This window comes from Elgaria multicarinata, chromosome 1, assembly GCF_023053635.1.
Source record: "Elgaria multicarinata webbii isolate HBS135686 ecotype San Diego chromosome 1, rElgMul1.1.pri, whole genome shotgun sequence".
Classification (NCBI taxonomy): Eukaryota; Metazoa; Chordata; class Lepidosauria; order Squamata; family Anguidae; genus Elgaria; species Elgaria multicarinata.
Window position 1 is genome coordinate 144936937 of NC_086171.1, and position 14454 is coordinate 144951390.

Genomic DNA, 14454 nt, shown 5'->3' on the forward strand with positions numbered 1-14454 from the left:
GCATGGTTCTTCTTATGTTCTTAATTGGAAGCCAGTGATTTTAAAATTGGTGTAATGTGGTCACCCATAGGTGTACTGTTAACCAATGTGGCTGCCATATTTTGAACTAGTTGAAGTTTCTGGATTAGTACAAAGGTAGCCCTATGTACAGAGCATTGCAAAAGTGAAGCCTCAAAGTTACCAGCACATGCACTACCATCTTTAGGTCCTCTAACTCTAGGAAGGGGTGCAGCTGGTGTATCCGCCGAAGATGATACCCCATTCAGATCTTTCTAGTATTACCTCTGTATCAGGCCGAGGCGGGCTGAATCGGCCCACCTCTGCTCGGATTCAGGGATTCAGCCTAAGGCGGTGCACAGCCCTATTAAAAACCAGTATGTGATAAGAGGGGGTCATAGCTCAGTGGTAGAAGATCAGCATTGCATGTGGAAAATTCCAGGTTCATTTCCTGGTTTCTCTAGTTAAAAGGGATCAGGTGATAGTAAAGACCTGTGATCTAGAGAGTCACCGCTCATGAAAGCACATAATAGATTGTGGCCTTTATGTTTTCTGTATTAAAATTCTTTCAGAGATTAACAAGATCCTGCAAGTTGCATCAATGATGAGGGTGTGTTCCTTTGGGCAAAGTCCTTTAAAACCAGCATAGAAGAACAAAGAAAATATGTATTCCCGAACTACGAAACACAGGGATGATTTGCATCCTACACATTCCATAATAAGAAACATCCAGTTTGATTATTCATTGATGGGGAAAGGGAGGCGATGGTCTCAGAAATTCTTGTTATTGTTGCATTTCTAACCAAGAGCTCTGTCATTATCACTTATTATATATTAACACTGCTGCCTGACTGACAAGCAGAATAAAAACAACAAAGACTCCTGTGGCACCTTAAAGACCTACAAATTTATTGTGGCAGGAGCTTTCATAAGCTAGAGCCCATTTTGTCTAGCAGACTGTTTTTCTTAAGAGGCTGTGTTATGTGGGAAGGTGGTACTACTGATAATTAGAAGAGAGATGGATTCATCAGAAGCTGCAGAAGAAAGAATACTAAACGAAAGACTGAAATACTCAGGAGATGAGTCTGTGGATACACACCAGTGTATGCTAGATCAAATCACAGTGTCTCTATAGACAAATATCAGCAGTCGAACTATGAAAGATATATTAACAACAGAGTCATTTCAAAATATATTTAGTGCTAAATGTTTCAGTTCTTGCCTTTATCAGTAGCTGCTTGATAGATACTGTAGTCAGTAAAGGGTATCTGCATTGTTGGAGACGTTCTATAAGCTCCTTTCATCTTTTTGTTAAATCAACATTTCTGATTTAGACTTTCAATCTTTATAAGGAAATTGGTAGTGTCCTTAATATATGCAGGAAGATTATGAACCAGTGGTTGGATTATGGAGTCAATATACAGTGAAATTCTTTTGGTGGCAGTACTGTTGCATGAAACAATAGCTTGTTCTGGGTTATTTGTTTGTTTTTTATGGATCTTTGGTAGCATGTAAAATCCTCCTGCTGAAGGTTAATTAAAGGTTCAGGAATTTCTCTGTCCAATATATTTTCATGCAAGATTTTATGGATTATGTTGCTAATTTTTAAATTTAGGCTAGCTACCATATGACTGAGGAGTTTGTATGTACTGGTGTCATTTAGTCATCTCAGACTTTCAGAATATAATCCTCAGTCTTCATCACAACAGCAGTTTCTCCTTTATCAGGTGTTTTTATCACTATGCCCTTTCTAACTTGAAGTCGGTTGAGGGTCTTTCTTTTTTCTCTTGTCAGATTGTTGAAGACACATCCAGGTTTGTGTTTGTGAATTCTTTTTTAACTGATCAAAGGTAGTTTCCTATTCAAGTTTGGTGTCCAGGTGTTTTTTTTGGGGGGGGAGAGGGGAAGAATTGTGAGGGAGGATTATGGTGTGGGTTGACAATATCATTATGGAAAAATTCTTTTAACCTGCATCTTCTCTCAAATGCCTTAACGTCAGCATACATTTGGGCCAAATCATGCCCTCTAAGTGCAGGACAAAAGTTAAGGCCTTTAGAAAGCAGTTTTATTTCTGTTGGGGAAATTCTATCACCTGTTAGATCCACTATAAGGCCTTAGCTAGACCTAAGGTTTATCCCGGGCTGATCCCAGGCTCATCGCTGTTCATGTAAATGACACACAGGATATCCCGGGAGCAGGCAGGGATGACCCCGGGACAATCCTGGTATAAACCTTAGGTCTAGCTAAGGCCTAAGAGTCTTTTTGTGTTTGTGAAGTTTTGGGAGTACTGTTGGTGCATAGTCTCTCTGTATTGAAGCCCAATAAATCTTCTATTTTTACATTTCCTGGGACTGACTATCTTCAATGTGTGTATTAAAATATGCTTAAAGATGGAGCTAAACAACAATTACTCTATTGATAATCTGTCTTTCTTATTTATTTTAACTTTAGACTCCCTGCATCCATAGTGGACCTAGAGTATCCTTGCTGCTTTGCTGTTGTGTTGCTTTACCTCTCTACCTCTCTCTCTCTCTCTCTCTCTGGCCAGTTCTACACCAAGCAGGATATAACACTATGAAAGCGGTATATGGTATGTGTCAATGCGCCCCAACAGTTGTCAGTGCACTTCAATACTGCTATAAAGCAGTCGTATGGCTCCTGCCTCTTATATACTGCTTTCATAGTGCAATATCCTGCTTGGTGTAGATCTGGCCTCTCTCTACGCACAAACACACAAACCTGGCAGAAGAAATATGTGGTGTCTCTATTTCTCAGCTTTCAGAAAAGTATTCAATAGGTTTAACTACACCCAGATTTTAAAATTGCCTCTTCATTATTCTGCTTTGTTTGATAACTTCATCAAAACATCAAAAATCTGTTCTTTATTTAGTTTTGGTAAGGATTACTAGAATAATAATTAAATGTATCTTTCCCTCCCTCTGCCTCATCTCCTCTCCCAGTGTCATTTCCCAATTACTACTTGATACCATGTTTTGATCTTTCTATATTATATTTCTTTTGGACAAGTTTCCAATTAGCAGTTGGAGAAAGGCACAATAAAACTTCCTTTTAAATGCACACACACTATTAGCCAACAAGATATTGGAAGTTAAAGCTACATTAAAAAAAAAAGTCTTAATTTTATGGAGTTGTGTTTTTTAAAACAAACAAACAAACCACATTTGTCTCCATTATTTCATTATCACAGAAATAATAAGGAATGTCAGCTAACTGCATGGTTGAAAGCTAAATGTTGGATCAGAATATATGAAATATCAGAAGTGTGGAACAGAATTGTTTGAAGAAAAATTATGGTGCAGGAAAAAATGTATTAAGAAGGCTGCAAAATAGTTTATGTTACAGCGCTGTCACTATACTGTGATGAGACTATTGAGGAAATCATTTTCTGTTAGCTTCTTAAGAGGTAACAGTCCCCACATGCCTTGTTCCTGAGTATGAATTGAAGCACTGACCATATAGACAACAATCTCTACAGACAAGGCAGTATCTTAAATTACATAAAGATAGACCTTACCTCTGAGAAGGCAACCCTGTGAGCTTCCTTTCCTCTGCAGCTGTATCCTGACATGAGAGTAGATAAGCTATCAAGAGAATCATAGGTGGGAAAATCTTACTTGGATAGAACATTTTCTTTAAGTAAAAAAAAAAAAGAATGCTTCTCAGTTTTGGTTTGGAAACCTTCAGGTACCCCTTTTGGGGAATGAGCTGGTTTCCTGGGTTATTTTGGGTGTTTTTTTAAAACAACACTATATTGCATTTAGAGTGTTCACACTACTGTGAATCATTGACAAAAGGCCCAGACTGTATTCCAAAGGACACCTCCCTTTTGGAAATAGATTCCTAAGTATGGGGCAAGTTTTTGTTTACATGCTAAAGTCAACAAAGTGTTATCCATGGAACTGAGCTGAAATCCTTTTTGCTATTAGCCATTGTAACAACAACAACAACAAAAAACTACCCCTTGATATTAAAACCTAAGGCATTAGCTAGACCTACCAGTTAGCCTGCGACGGAGGAGGGAAGATCTCTCATTGTGTTTATTGCAAGATCCCTCCTCTGTTTACATGCGATATGCAACAATCTCAGAAGGAGAGGTGTCACACCCGCCATTTTTTAAAAAAAAACTTAAAGGGGCAGCAGCACACGAACACTCATGCACAAAAGGTACTCGTGGAACACTGCTTGTTGACTCTGCATGATTTGTGATACTAAGAGGGTAAGAAAATTACTTTAAGAAAAGCCAAGCAATACTACTGTCTTCTATATCAAGACACAATGGATTTGGGGTGTGTGGGGGGTCATTATCATTATTGTTTCTTTTCCTCTTTCTAGTGTGACATATTAATTTGTATAGGGCAATTCCAGATAGCGGAGCTGTAATTAACTATCATTAACCACTTTGAGTTGTCAATGTCGGTTAGAAAAGTGTCTGTAGAAATATTTGCATGTAGTATGTATGTATGTTTGTTTGGAGCTTTGTGATCCATACAACTCAATTGTGCCTGGAGCCCCTGTACTAGCAACATTGCCTTCCTTGCTTTTTGGTATATGGTTGTCTGCTTTCATGCAATGGGACTGTTCAGGTATCAGTGCAGGTGTCTAGTGGTTCATTTCTAAAAAGAGAGATGCCAAGGCGCCAGTCCGTGGCAATGCCATGCCTTCTATGAGCCGTGCTCAGTTTAATCACGAGGCTTTTGAAAGCAAGTATCCAAAGGTCTTCTCTATACTACTCTGCAATATTACAGACCTGAATGCTGCCATTCATAATAGGTTCCCGGGTACAGCTCTGGTGAAGTAGGGCTCAAATTAGGCCTAGAACATATTAAAATGCTAATTTGTTGAAGCCAGGTTTGGGTGATCATGTCAGAAGAGTAGTTGCCTGGATGATACAAAAATCAATCTGGGCCTAATTTGGCTTACATGAAGTCAATCATAGTTACCACCTATCCAAACAGAGCTGGTAATCCAGATATTGCCATGTAGGAAGGCTTTGCAAAAGTGGTGCACTGAATCGTGCTGATAAATTCACTTAGGAAAAACAAAATGTACACAGTACAGGGCCCTAAAGGAAATGGCAATTCATTTTTCCCCATTGCCTGTCTCAATAAAATAGTTTCTAGCATCCAAGGCAGAGTGAGTTATTGCTTAGCTCATAACAGCTGTCATGTTTGCCTACTCAGTCACTGCATCACTGGGATCTAAATCTTTGTTTTCTAAAGCAATTTGAGAGAAGAAAGAGGGAATTTAAAATATAAAATTTCCTTTAATTTTATATGCCCTGTGAACTCAGCCACCGAGAATATCTTGAGTCCACAGCCTGGCCGACCTTTAATATAAATGGCTGCTTTGCACAGTCAAATGCCTGCCTTTTCAGCATCTAGAGATATTATGGAAGCATTATATCTATTTTCCACCTCCAGATAGCAGCATCAGAAACATACAATATATGATTAAAGTCATTTGCGGATCTTCTTCTAGAAATAAGCCTGGGCACTGTCTTGTGCAATCAAGCACATCTGCAATTTCAGAAGGATAGGTAGCTCATTTTAGCAAGTGTGCTGTCAGGGCCGGGAAAGGGTTATAGAGATTCAAGCAGCAGAGCAAATTACAGGTGAAATAAAACAAGTCTGGTATCTCAAGGTGTTCCATATTGAAAATGATAGCTCAAAGTTATACTTCCACATATAATAAAATTAGGAACTAAAATCTCCCGAAAGATGCAGTGACCTTCAAGAGAATGTCCCTCTAGCTGCAGGTTGGCTATTTGGCCTTTCTTGCCACACCCAATTCAAAAGGCAAAGAAAGATAACCCATTGCACAGTTGAAAAACTGGTCCCAGGTTGGAAGAGCAGTTCATAAAATGAAGTCTATACTAGGGTGAATCTTGAAACACATGAAAGGAACAATGGGTGGGGTGGGAGAGAGGCTGGTCCACTGCAATGATTCTCAGTACAAAGGCAAACATGGCAACCCTCTTACTGCAATCTTTTATTAGGGCTATGTACAAGGTCCAAAAAATTGATGTCAGTGGGATAAGCTAGTCACTAAAGCCCCAAAGGACTTTGTGAGATGGCAGGAGCAACGGTGACATGGGGATGATAACTGAGATGGAAGACACAAGACAGATGAAACCTCTCTTGCCTCTTCAGATGGAAAGCCTTTCTTCAAATGCTCCACCCCAAAGCCTGATGCCTGGATATTTTCCTGGTCATGCACAGTCCTCACCCATATGCCTGTGGACTCAGGGGAATTCTCTTGCTATGATATGTGAAAATGCCAAAGTTGGTGTAACCCCTATGAAGTAGATGGTTTAGTCCCTTGGGCGGGGCTCTCACTCAGAGGGAGGGCCAGAGAAGAAACAACTAAAAAAAGAGAACTAGTTGTTTTTCTGAAAGGTGCATGTTAGAAGATTGCTGTTATCACCTTGTAGAAGGAAAATTGAACTGTTTATTGTGTACAGTAGAATTTCAAGGGGATGGGGAATCATTTATATTATTTTTTTGCATCCTTGACATTTGTCCTAATTATATTATTGCAGGGCTGATACTTTGAACTACAATGTTGAGTTACTGATTGGGGATTGCCCTGTGAAATTAAAGTTAAGAAAAATCTACAAAGGGGACTTCCGAAATACTCCACGCCTGAAGATACAGAACCAAGTGGGATTGGGTTACAAGCAAGAGATCCATTGTTTGCACATAGAAGAACAATTTGTGGCATATTTCTGTAAACTGATGTTTACTAAAGACATATTTTGTTCAAGTTATATTTTTTTGCAAGTTTATTCTAATTAAGCCCCATAGAACCCACACAAGTAAAAGTTACATTCACAAGATAGGTCTTTTTGTGGCATGGTATAAATGAGCCACCAACTCTTGTGTTTAATAGGGCTGTGCACCGCCTCAGATCCGTACCCTGAATTGGGGTGATTCGGACCCTTTCGAACCAGATCCGTGGCAGTTCGGGTGAAGGCTGAGGCGGTCTGAAGCCGAAACCAATTGGCTCCGAAGCTTCGGGTCGCCTTGGCCCTTCAGAGCCGCCCCCAGTGGGCAGCAGACGCAGGTAAGTGGAGAGGGGGGCTTACCTGGTGCCTCTGCTGTCTGCGGTAGCAGACGGCAGAGGCACCAGGTAAGTGGGGAGAGTTTTCTGGGTGCTGGCTGCTCAGCCTGGCTGCACAGCCAGCTCACAGAAAACCCCAAGTCACCTCAGAGGGTCCGAATTTTGCCTCAGCCTCAGCGCCGAGGCGGATTGGGAACCTCCGAGGCAGCCCCAAGGTGGATCGGGGCTGCTTCGGGGGCTCCGAATCAGCTTCGGAGGCAGATCGGGGGGTCCCTGCACAGCCCTAGTGTTTAATATATATTGGCTATTTCATGGAGAACTCTCTTATACCATTTCAGACTACTTGTCCATCTAGCCCAGTATTGGCTTCTTTGACTGGTAGCATCACTCCAGTGTCTCAGGCAGAGGTCACCCCCAGGACCTTCTACCACCCTCTATGCTGGAGACACCAGAAATCAAACCTGGAGCCTGCTGCATGCAATGTAATTGCTCTTCCACTAAGCTATAGTCCCTTCCCGTTGCCCATACCTACTCCTATGAAAAGTTGATCCAATATGCTAGGCGTACGCCTAACATTTGTGCTCATATTGCTTTCACTCTTGATCCATACGGCTTTTGAAACGTTAAATGGAAAGATAATAACTCTCAAAGATGGTGTACATGTGTGTGTTTGGGGGAAACATACTGCTCCTTTCGACTCTCCAGATATTTATTTGGAGTTTATCCTCCAGATATTTCTTTATTTATTTAAAATAATTCTAGGCTGCCTTTCAGGCCAGAAGGTAAATCCTTGCCCCTCCAGCCAAGGTCTTCTTCTGATTAACAACAGGAGCACATTTGCAAAACTGTATCGTGTGTGCATGTGTGGCTAATTAGGAGCTGGGCTATTTTGAGCCATTGCTCAGATTCTGCATGGTAGAGACATTGAAAAATGGGCTCTGGGCACTTTCATTCACTTGGTTCATTAATTCAGGAAGGTGAAAGCAAATCCCTCTCCTGCTGTTATTTAAAAAATGCTAGTAGTTAACCCCTTAGGTAAGATAATATAAGGTTACTGCAAAAAGAGCACATAATTTTTAATATATTTGAGAGATCTTTTCGATGGATGGATGCATTCGAAAAGCTGCACGAATCCATAACCTAATATATTTCCTTTCAGAAACCAAGGCCAGATCTACACCAAGCAGGATATTACACTATGAAAGTGATATGAAAGTGGTATATGGAGGAAGGATCTACACTACTGCTTTATAGCGGTATTGAAGTGCACTGACAACTGTTGGGGCCCATTGACACATGCCATATACTGCTTTCATACTGCTTTCATAGTGCTTGGGTAGATGTATCATAGACCCCAACAGTTGTCAGTGCACGTCAATACCACTATAAAGCGGTAGTGTAGATCCAGCCCAAAATAACCAGTGGATAATGTTGTCCATGGCTCCATACTACCCAATGTTTGAAGTAGTATTTCAGTGTCTAAGGGTGCAATCCTATACATGTTTAGACAGAAAAAATCCTATGCTTCCCAGATCCCCCAGCCAGCCCCCAGGAACAGTGGGCATTCGTGTCCTTGCTGCTAATGGTGTCAGTGTGATCGCCCGCCAGCACAATCTCCCACCCAAAGAATCCAGGCTGCACAAGTCCCTGGTTGGTTCGCCACATGTTCTGCGAGCACCCTGCAGCCGCCTGCTTCCCCAGAGAGTCACCCACTTCTCCTTACTGCTAGTAATGGCTAGACTCCCAAAGCAGGTGGCTCTCAGGGAAAGCAGGTGGCTGCGAGGCACTCCCTTCTGAGGTGCCGGACAACTGGAGGAGGGCTAACGTTGTCCCTATCTTCAAAAAGGGCAAAAAGGAGGAACCTGGGATCTACAGACCAGTCAGTCTGACATCCATCCCTGGGAAAATTCTGGAGCAGATTATGAAGAAGTCAATCTGGAAACACCTTGAAATCAATGCGGTGATCACTAGAAGCCAACATGGATTTGTCAGGAGCAAGTCCTGTCAGACTAATTTGATCTCATTTTTTGATCGGGTAACCTCCCTTGTGGACTGTGGGAATGCTGTGGAGGTCATATATCTTGACTTCAGCAAAGGTTTTGACAAAGTACCACATGACATTCTGATTAACAAACTAGCTAAAAGTGGGCCAGATGGAAGAACTATTAGGTGGATTCACAGTTGGCTACAGAATCGGACTCAAAAAGTACTTATCAATGGAACCTTCTCAAATTGGGGAGAGGCAACGAGTGGGGTACCGCAGGGCTCAGTCCTGGGCCCAGCGCTCTTCAACATTTTTATTAATGATTTGGACGAGGAGGTGCAGGGAACACTGATCAAATTTGCAGATGACACAAAATTGGGTGGGATAGCTAATACCCTGGAAGACAGAAACAAACTTCAAAGTGATCTTGATAGGCTGGAGTGCTGGGCTGAAAACAACAGAATAAAATTTAATAGGGATAAATGCCAAGTTCTACATTTAGGAAATAGAAACCAAAGGCACAGTTATAAGATGGGGGATACTTGGCTCAGCAATACTACAAACGAGAAGGATCTTGGAATTGTTGTAGATCGCAAGCTGAATATGAGCCAACAGTGCGATATGTCTGCAAGAAAGGCAAATGCTATTTTGGGCTGCATTAATAGAAGTATAGCTTCCAAATCACGTGAGGTACTGGTTCCTCTCTATTCGGCCCTAGTTAGGCCTCATCTAGAGTATTGCGTCCAGTTCTGGGCTCCACAATTCAAGAAGGATGAAGAAAAGCTGGAGCATGTTCAGAGGAGGGCAACCAGGATGATCAGGGGTCTGGAAACAAAGCCCTATGAAGAGAGACTGAAAGAACTGGGCATGTTTAGCCTGGAGAAGAGAAGATTGAGGGGAGATATGATAGCACTCTTCAAATACAGGTTGTCAAATACTTAAAAGGAGGGCCAGGATCTCTTCTCGATCCTCCCAGAGTGCAGGACACGGAATAACGGGCTCAAGTTAAAGGAAGCCAGATTCCAGCTGGACATCAGGAAAAACTTCCTGACTGTTAGAACAGTACGACAATGGAATCAGTTGCCTGGTGAGGTTGTGGGCTCTCCCACACTAGAGGCCTTCAAGAGGCAGCTGGACAACCATCTGTCAGGGATACTTTAGGGTGGATTCCTGCATTGAGCAGGGGGTTGGACTCGATGGCCTTGTAGGCCCCTTCCAACTCTTCTATTCTATGATTCTGTGATTCTATGAGAACTGGACCCCAGACTACTAAAGACAAACAAACTGGCAACCCATAACAACTGTTTTCATGTGCCCATTTGCTTTATGAGGCAGGTACTCCAGCAGTCTATCAAACAAAGGGTCTAACAGGCCATAGAGTTGTCTGGCGGGTCTGTCAGAAACCCAGCCTCACCACTCCTGGCAGGTCTACATTCTACACAATCACTCTCAGCTGAACTTGATGGGATCCCACCCTCCAACCCTGGGTTCAATTTACTGACCTCCCCTGGCTGGGCCTTGCTGGGAACTATAGGGACAGATGGAGCAGGCTTACATAATGAAGTTAGAGTGCTGAGAGTGGCAAATCTAAAAGCAATACATTGCTTTTCAAAAACAAGGGTGGGATCTACACTAATGGTTTAAAATGTTAATGAAGGGTTGTGATAACTTATTGGGTCACATGACACTATGTTTGTAACATTTTATCATGGATGTATTTTCCTTCCTTCTTTCGTTGCATTTTTCTATAGTTACGTTTAAATAGCATTGCAAGTCTTCTTATGTACCCCCTTACACATTATTGTTTTGTCTCACTGAATTTTCAAGCCTCAATGGTCAGCCAATTGCTTTCCTGGGGGCGTGGATACTTCCTTTCAGAGTCTAAAACTAGTGCACTAAGCTCCAAAGGCCTTGAGGGAGGAAATTTAAGAAAATCATAACAAATCAATGGATGACCCAATCTGATTAAAATTTAGTATGCTGAAAGCTCTCCCTAATAGCTACTACTGTGCCAATTTTGAACTCTGTATCTTTAAAACTGATGCAGATGTAAGCATTTGTTTAATTTCCATTAAAAATCATAAAAAATCAATGGGGGTGGAAGGCAAAGCCAGGAGATCAGGAAGTAGGTGGAGCAAAGAGAACAGCACAAAGAGGAAGTACAATCTACAATGATAAAACAAACAGTGTGTCCTGCTCTAATCACTGAATACCAGGAAAGCAAAAGTTTAGTAATGCGACATTACCGGTGTGTGTCCCGTTATGTTTAAAAACGAAACAGATTAAAACATTTCCAGTGCTAGGGAAAAAACGTAATAAGCTAGTGTAGATCCGACCAAGACCATGTGGACCATTTTTGTTGGTCCAAGGCACTCCATCCTCCCAATCTGGATTTGGGCCTGAAAACCCAGGAAATGTGTGGGTGCATGGAGGGTAAATTATAAGCAAGCACAATTTGTGACATTGCACAACATCATGACTGATCATGGGCATGTGAGATCAGGCATCAGCCTTAGCTTCCAATTTCCTGGCTTTGTGGAGTTTGGACCAAGATGAGAAAGCCTTATCTTCTGGTCTTTTACACTGGCAGGTGTTTGATGATTGAATTAGAATATACTTTCCTTGTAATTCATTGAGTTGCTTTTTGTAGCTATGGTACATCTCACAAATGAATTAAGCTCATCAATAAGGAACAGATCCTTGAAATAAGGAAAAGGTGGTAAGCCAAAGCAAGGTGAAGAATCTTACCTCAACAATGATGAGGGGAAACCTTCCTCCATCGCAGCTAGCTTAGGGAGTGCAGGGCAGGAAAACTGGAACACACAGGGTCTATCTCCCAACAAGAGGAACAGCCAGGGGGTGACAGCGGCCAGATCTACACTAAGCAGGATATAACACTTTAAAAACGATTTGAAAACAGTATATGTAATGTGTCCTGAGCCTGAACAGTTGTCAAAACCATTATAAACCATTATAAGCAGTAGTGTAGATCCTGCCAGCTGCTGCCGCCCCCTCCTTACCAGCCAGCACCTGCTGCCTGAAGCAACTGCCTCACTCTGCCTCATGACTTGTGGTCACCATTAGATAGGTTGTGGGATGGCTCAAGCCAGTTTGGGATCGTCCTGTGCAAATTTAGGACAAGGATGTTATCTCAAGGATGGCCCAATCCATAGACAGAGGGGATTATTTGAACGCCTGGTGAAAGCTGAAGCCATTGACAGCCTAGAAAAACTTGTTTTCATTCAAATTTTTCATTGTCCTGTTTTGATAGAGCTCTCTTAAAGATTGCCGAGGGGGGAAATAATAGAAGTGCAATAAATGTTATTGGTCTGGAAAATAATTTATAAGTTGGTCCAGTAAAAGCTGTCATTATCCACCTTGTCTGTGTTTAACCTGAGGATCAATACATGCTAAAAATATTTTGTTTTCCTCCCCAAAAGCTGTAGGAAATGAAATATGTCAAAGAAACCCCGTGCAGGTAAAGCTAGCTTAGCTTGCCCTCTAGTGGAAAATCGCAACAACGCCTGTTTGCCTATCTGTGTTATGCCTAAAACAGCAATGTGATCATGACTGGCTCTACCAAACCTAGACACGGTGGATTTGCAGAAGCATTGTGAAAACCTGATTAAGCTCTAAACAGTAACCAGAGGGGACACAGTAGACTAGGGAACCAATCCTATGCACTCCTTGCCAGTCATTGATGCATGGGATTGCATCAATCAGGGCCCTTCTAGACACAAAGAATAAAACGTCTTCTGCTTCCATCAGGTTTGTGTTGCGCATAAAGAACGTGCACTGACTAGCATGCCTATTTGCATGCCTTTCATCAGCAATACTTGAAAGTTAACTTGAAAAGTGAGAGGTGCACAAATATCAGTTTAAGAGTTTTGAGGGGCATTGCATGTTAGCCCAGCTACTCTGCTTGCTCTCAAAAGGGACATCTTGAGTAGAATTAAAAATGTTTCCCTGGGCTGGTAGGGGTGGGAAGAGGCACAATAAATCCCTTTACTCACTCAGGTTATGTAGTAAATGTCAGATAACGCTGCACCAATAACAAATCTCGATGCTGGTCTCCTTGGTGTTTCCTCTGAAAACACCAGCTTTGACGTAAGAAAACAAAAGCTGCTTCCAGGAGGGAAAATAGACCTATTGTTCAGAAAGAAGTAAAGCTGCAATCAGGCAATGAATTGGGCTCCAGAGTCCCAGGTCGAAGTGTAAATGACTCCCCATTGCTGGGTTTCATTATTTAAAGACTAGGGGCAGCACTGCTGTGGAAATATCCAAATAGCACACATCAGAGCTCAGGCAAAGTTCTGCCTATCTTTCCCTCGTACAAGAGTCTGTAAAATGTCAGATTTGCAGAATTCACAGACTTGGGGTTATACGTTATTAGTCGGTGAGAGATATAAAGTAATTGTTCATATGAAAAGGAGGACAGGGCTCCTGTATCTTTAACAGTTGTATTGAAAAGGAAATTTCCTCTTCATCACAACAGTTAAAGCTGCAGGTGCCCTGCCCTCTTTTAAATCTGGTCACTCTAGTATAGCTCCTGCACCTTTAACTGTTGCGATGAAGAGGGAATTTCACCAGGTTCTCCATATATACAAATGACACCTGCTGAAATTGCAACTGTTAAAGATAAACAGTTATGCAACTGTTAAAGATACAGGAGCCCTGTCCTCCTTTTCGTATGGTCACCCTATGTTCAGGCCTGGGACTGAGGAAAGTGCGAGTTTTTTGGGCTCCAAGAAGAAGCTCATTAATAGCAGAGACAAGTATCTTACTGTAGCGTTGTTCCACTGTGTGAACTGAAGCAGAGTGTCCAGATCACAAGAAGTGCTCTATTCTGCACTGGTCAGGCCACATCTGGAGCCCCGTGTGCAGTTTTGGGTGTCACCGTTTAAAAAGGTCATTAACAAGTTGGATCATGTCCAGAGAAGGGGAACCAGCATGATGAGTGGTCTGGAAACTAAGTCCTGCCATGCGGCTGGGGAGCCTGTGTCCCTTCAGATGTTGTTGGACTCCAACTCCTATCAGCCCTAGCTAATTTGTCCAATGATCAGTGATGATAGGAGTAGTGTTCGAACAACATCTGGAGGGTCACAGGGTCACTATCCCTATCTCATGAGGAGAAGCTGAAAGAGCTAGGTGTGTTTACCTGTGAAAAGATCAGATTAAGAGAAGACAGGATAACCATCTTCAAATCTCGGAAGAGCTTTTGTTTAAAGATGGAGCAGACTTAGAGATTTTTTACATGAGGCTGTTAATTGGCTGTTAATCCACTGCATCTACTTTCAGGTTCATCACATATCTGAGATCCAAGCACTACACGAGGAGCACTTTCTTTCTTTTCTGCTATGTAACCTCTAGGTGGCACTGTGGTATAGCAGAAC

At 42.0% G+C, this 14454-nt stretch overlaps 1 protein-coding gene across 1 annotated transcript in view; it reads right to left on the reverse strand.

The window, feature by feature from the left end:
- The window catches only part of C8A (complement C8 alpha chain), a 44547-nt gene extending 40753 nt beyond the window's left edge, over positions 1 to 3794 (reverse strand). Inside the window, exon 1 of the mRNA XM_063138387.1 lies at positions 3533 to 3794. Coding sequence (XP_062994457.1) covers positions 3533 to 3645 — 113 coding nt within the window. The 5' untranslated portion in view covers positions 3646 to 3794. The remainder of the gene's footprint in view (positions 1 to 3532) is intronic.
- Positions 3795 to 14454: the final 10660 nt, after the last annotated feature.